The sequence below is a fragment of the Aphelocoma coerulescens genome, chromosome 2 (genome assembly GCF_041296385.1).
Source record: "Aphelocoma coerulescens isolate FSJ_1873_10779 chromosome 2, UR_Acoe_1.0, whole genome shotgun sequence".
Classification (NCBI taxonomy): Eukaryota; Metazoa; Chordata; class Aves; order Passeriformes; family Corvidae; genus Aphelocoma; species Aphelocoma coerulescens.
The window spans coordinates 39646863-39652874 of NC_091015.1; the positions used below are offsets into that span (position 1 = coordinate 39646863).

The 6012-nt window shown below is 42.4% G+C and overlaps 1 protein-coding gene across 1 annotated transcript; it reads right to left on the reverse strand.

The window, feature by feature from the left end:
* Positions 1-1461: 1461 nt before the first annotated feature.
* Positions 1462-5128, reverse strand: POLR1F (RNA polymerase I subunit F). Its single transcript, XM_069007081.1, has 4 exons — positions 4863-5128; positions 4642-4783; positions 3309-3517; positions 1462-1930 (listed from the first exon to the last, which is right to left on the reverse strand). Exons 1-4 carry the CDS (start codon positions 5111-5113, stop codon positions 1534-1536), a joined length of 999 nt encoding a protein of 332 aa, XP_068863182.1. The 5' UTR covers positions 5114-5128; the 3' UTR covers positions 1462-1533.
* Between the last annotated feature and the right edge of the window lie 884 nt (positions 5129-6012).

Below are 6012 nucleotides of genomic sequence, written 5' to 3' on the forward strand. Positions count from 1 at the left end.
AGCCATGTGACCCAGCCTTTGGTTCATCTGCAATGGTAACTGCCTCCATCATTCTCTTCATATTGGCATCATCAAAAAATATCTGTGCTTGCCATCCTCCTCTCTGATATGTCCTTCTTACCCAAGTCACTACATAAATATACAGATAGATATATATATATAGGGGAAACTAGCACATAATTTCTGACTGTAAATTATGTCCCAGCCTTCAGCCTGCCTGTGTACTTTAAATACAGCAAGGTGGGACTTCTGAGTCATTCTCTGCAACCATGAACACACCAGATTACTGCCCTCAGCTGACCTCGCAGCAGGGTGTGATACATTACAAACATCATCTGACTTCTCAGGTTTTGTCACAGTACAGGAAGAATGGACAGATGAGCCAGCACCTATGAAATTGCATGTAAATCAAGTGTCAGCATCATCCCATGTAGAAAGACAACAGGGACAATTCATGTTCATCTCAGGACTGTTCAGAAACTGGCTTCAGGATGAAGTACACTGAAGAGCAAACACAAGAGGATATCCTGCAGTTTCTGCTGCTTCTGCTGCCACTAACTATTTAAGCTCACTTTCTTGTACATCTTCAAAAAGTCTTAACTTGGTTCTTTATGGTATCATAACTTTAAAATGCCTACTATGTACTGCCATGCCATCGAGCCTATAAGCTGGTAACTTTGTCTTGGTAAATTTGGAGCTTTAAAGATGCGTAAAAGACACTAATATAGCACAAAGTGAGCCCTAAAACAAGCATTGTCACACCTGAAATTCAGAACATGTTCAATGTGAATGGATGTGTTATTAGAAGTGGTAAACACATCTGTTAAAGTGAACTAATAGCATCAGCATTAATCACTAGAGCAAAATGTTTTGTCACCTAGGAACAAAGATAAACAGCAAGTTTCCACATTCATGCTGTTTACTCACAGGGCTTTCAAAGAGCTGGTTTTGTTCTTCTTGTAACAGGTAAATCAGTAACAAAGCAATCATGGCCTCCTACCTAGGTGAAAGACTAGACCATGTCACACTACAGCTCTCCCCAGAGCTCCTCACAGTAGAAAAGAGCTGCAACCAAAAGCACTGACACATTTTTTTGAGTATCTCTTTTCAGCCGCATGGGAATTCACATGAATCTCCAAGAAGCCAAAAGGTAATCCCAGTCTACTCTTGTAAAATCAAGATTGGCAAAGATGGATTTAGAGCAGCAAACATCCTAACTACAGACTGGCTAATGCATGGAACTGGAAAGCAGACACAGAGGTGATGCATGTGTTCCTGTGATTACATTCCACGGTTCTTTTGTCCCTTGTTCTCCAGTAAAAAAAACAGGCAGATATTGCTTCTATCCCATTTCTTCTACTACTGCTTTAAAAGATCCTGCCTTTCAAGTTGCTGGTGCACATATGCACACAAACACCATCTGACCTACCAGAGCAGACTGTGTAGTAAAGAACATACGCATTTTGAAAACAGGGTTTTATTGAAACTTATCAAAAACATCTGAAATCTAATTCAGGAAAGGCACTTCAAACTTTAGTCCCTTTTCTTTTTTGCTTTGGGTTTTTCTGACATCTGAGACAACTCATTTTCCTCAACTTCATCACAGTGCTTTCTTTTCTTTTTCTTTGACTTTTTATGGTCACTTTGGTAACCACTGGAGTCACTGGCAGGCAATACGAGTTCCTGTTCTTCTTGCTTGTCCTTTTTCTTTTTCTTTTTCTTCTTGTTTTTATCATCACATAATCCATTCACAGCATCAACACTTGGCTCTTCTTCATTTTCCCTCCCAAGGTTATCTGTCTCATTTAAAGGCTCTTCTGTGACAGTATCTTCCCCACAGTTATTCAAGCCGTTTTCCTGGTGGCCAAGCTTTTGAATTTTGTCCCCATTTGTACTTTCAGTGACTGTGTCAGATTTTTTGGGTTTCATGCTGTGAAGAAATATACAAAACAAACTGAATTAGAGACACAGCATTTACATCAAGTAGATAAAAGATAAATATTTGCTAAAAACAACAACAAATGGATAACACAATACTCTGTGTTATAGAGAATCATAAAGTTTAATACTCTCAGGGTAATTTCTATTACCTTACTAGCTTCCTTCTTACAACATAAAAATATTCTCTGTCAAATCTTAGCCTAAATTTATTCTCTAAAGTGCCATACAGACCATTTGGTATTTCCTCTTTTCTTGTGCTCCTTTATCCCCAAATTCATTACTACACATTGTGTAGTAAAGCTTTTTTTTTTAAGTCATTCACAAACACACACAGCTAGTGGCCTATTCAGTCATACATGAGGCACACAGCTGATTTTACCAAGCAATTACCCTACTCTAATTAAAACAAAGGTAATGCCAGAAAAGTTAAAAAAAAAGAAGAAAAAAACCTTCACAAAAAACACCAAAAAAAAAACCCCAGCAGATACCTTGCAACCAAGAGCACCAGAGAAAATATCTAGGAAGACAAATATGGAAAGAATGCAGTTAAAAACCATGGAGGTTTTTATGTCCCCAAAGGCACTGAAGATAAAATTGCTAACCTTCATTGTAAATTCACTGAAACGATTCAGAGAATCCTTCCAGATTCAAAAAAGAAAAAACAAACAAAAAATGCTATGAATTTGCCAGGAGGAGTCATAGTATACATTTAATTAAAACCAAAACCATGTTGGAAGAAAAATATTGCTCAGTAAATGACTGTTTTTACAAAAAAAGTGAATGAACTCTTCTGAAGATAAGATTTCTTGCAAGGTGCCCTGTAAATTTACAAAGGCCTAAGGAGGAAGTTGACACATTTGCTCGTCTCTGAAATTCTATGTTTAAGCAAGTATTTAAGTCATCCACATCTATTTGTCATTATACAACACATACTTGTTTGTGTGTAAAATTATACAATACATATTTGTTTGCACTTGTTTGTGTGTAAACGTCAATGTAACCACTGTGTTCAGGACCCCGGGGCCGCTTGCACTTGAAAAGCCAATGCACAAAGCTACTTTCAGACACCTGCATGTACTGTTTTGAGCATGTATTACATATGCAAGCAACAATTCATAGGTCAGCAAACTCAGATTTTTATAGATCAAGAGACACCTAGTTTTACTTTTTCTAGAGAAAACTTCCCTGGGAGTCTTTAACAGTGGAAAGTTTAGTTTAAGACAACATATATATATATATATATAATTATATATATAGGGATCTGTGTGAAAATAAGAAAGCTTAAAGATTAAGATGTAATTAAAAATCACTTAGCTTGTAAAAAACCTATTAACCCATTAAAAATATTCTCCATTAGGGCACCATACCTGCTTTTAGTGAGTCCTCCTCGAATGAAGAACACCCCAGCTGCATCAGAATCCAAGTGCAACACTTGAAATTTCAGTTCATCCCCTATTTTTAACCCCAGCTCTTGCCACTGTACAATGGACATTTGTTCAGGCTTAGGGATAGATGCATTGAAGCATCCATGTATCAGGCAGCCAATATGACTAGGGGCCACTTTATTAATTACACCCTAAAAAAGAAAAAGAATGTCATGCAAGTCTGTAGCAAAAATCAGCCCTTTCAATGCACACCCTTTAAATATTTAGTTTCCTATATGGAAAGTTTTCAGTAAGAGTTTATGTACAAGGTATGAAATCAGTTTATCTAGCAATAAGTTAATTCTCCTTCATTAAAATCAAAGCTATTCTTGTAAACTCTTCATATAATTCCTCTGAAAATAGAGCTGAACTGCAAGAGAAGAAGTCAAAACATGGGATTTAACTACAGTGAATACCTGAATAGAGAAGGTAACTCTTTCCTTACACTACAGTGATCAACTTTGCTTTGAAGCCATTTTAAGTCTGATTTACTTGCCTAAAAATGGCCTTCAAGCTGGCACAGCACTACTTAGCAGCTGAAGATAGGTAAGACACATAAAAAGCTTTTAAATACTCCATTCAGTGGGTTTCTGACACATCTGCATGTGAAACCATACCCACCTTTGTTTTAATCACAGAATGAACGACAGACATTGAAATTTTTTTTATTCTCTTCCTAGGAAGATGGCACATTCATCCTTAAACACAATTACAAAGACATCAGCTATGCTGCAAAAGGTGTGGCACAACAACGAATGTAAGCCAGCTCTCAAGACACTTTACCCACAAGTGCTGAGCAAGGGCCCTGACAAGCTTAAAGCTGTTCCGTGAGCCATACGCTTCCTTTACTGAGCAGCAGGCTCCAACTCGATGTACTGCTCCTGTGCTTGAAGGAACCGAACTCACGAGAGCATCTTAAACACTCCTGTCACTGTAACAAATGCACCCGTTTGAGAACCACCAACTCTTCAGAAAGAAGCACCGGTACGATGTATGCAGTTATGATACGCTATTTAATAAGTAATCCTTATGATACAATGCTTTAGTAATATATAGTTGTACATAAACTCAATAAACCTAGGGATGGACAAAACAGACAAATTAGAGTAGTCCAAACTGCTAATAAATTGCTATGAACTACTCATAAATGAATAAGCTAACATAAACTAAAATATGTCTCCACCTAAGCTCCAGACCACCTCATGCTGGAGATAAATCAAGCTTTGACCACTTAGCAAAAAAGCCCGCCCCATGAGACGCCAAGGCGTTCACATACCACCAGCTTCTTCCCTTTCTTGGGGCTGAAGATGATGAAGTCCGCCTCGATGTTCAGGTGGATGAATCCTTGGTCGTCGTAGATGTCGCCGAGCTCCCCCACCACTTTGATGTTGTCGTAAGCCACCGGCACACCCTGCAGGCTGGAAGGACAAGGAGGAGGGGGGCTCCGTTAGCTGCCAGGCCGCGCCAGCCCCCCCGCGCCGGACCCCGCGGCCGCACCTCTCCGAGTAGCGCAGGAGCTCGGCGTCCAGCTGCGCGCGGATGCCGGAGCGCTTGCGGCCCAGGAAGCGCGGCGGCAGCGCCACGTGCCGCCGGTGCGGCGCCGCCACCAGGCACGAGTAGCGGCGCGCCACGAGCGCGCGGGCCGCGGCGAACGACGGGGCGGCGGCGGCGGCGGCGGCGGCGGGGGAGGGGGCGGCGGGGGCGGGCGGCAGCGCCGGGGCGGGCGGCGGCTCCCGCGGCACGGCCATGTCCCGGCGTTCCGCCCGCGCCGCGCGATGGCGTCAGGCGCCTGCCCTCCGCGGGGCGGGCCCGGCCGCGGGCAGTGACGGACTTCCGTGCGGGCAGGGGGGGATGTGTTCGCAGTGAGGCGGCCCGTTTCGTGCGCGGTGGGATCGTGCCGGCGAGGACGGCGTGATTTATTTCCTCTTTCCAACCAAATTTTACATCTCGCAATCACGGCATGTTCTGAGTTGGAAGGGACCCAGAAGGATCATCGAGCCCAGCGCTGACGTGAATGGCCCACGGGGGGATCGAACCCGCAGCCTGCTGTGGGCGGCACGCTCGGACCAGCCCGGCGGGAGCCCCGTCGCGCACCCGTTCGCCCCGGGAACCGAAACGCGCGGTCCTTGGGACAGGAGATGTGTTACGGTGGCCTTCTGAATTTAAGTTGAACATTTGGTGATTTGGACAAAAGACGCAATGACAAATTACCTTAGTGGCACTCTTCATATACAGCAATTTTGAGAATACAGGATTTGTTTCCTGTTGCTAGACCCCAGATCTCGTTCGTGCATATGGTGAGAAATGTTGAAATGCGTTTAATAACCACAGACCGAGGAGAAAAAAAAAAAAAAAGTCCCCAAAAGCGTTGCTGGTGCACTGTGCACTGCAGTGACTTACAAAGTGAGGTGCAGTACTACAAATAGAAACCTTGTCCTGCTGTAAATGATGGAATTTGTGTCTGGTTAGTGAAGACTTTGTCCAGAAAAGTCATTTAGACTTTATATCCTCTCTAAATGGCACAGTATTGCCTTATGATTTTACTTTAAACTGATTGAACTGAACTCATGCAAAACGTTGAAAAGGTGTTCTCGCATTGATTTAAATCTAATTTATATCAATTTAATTTGTTACAGTAAATGTACAC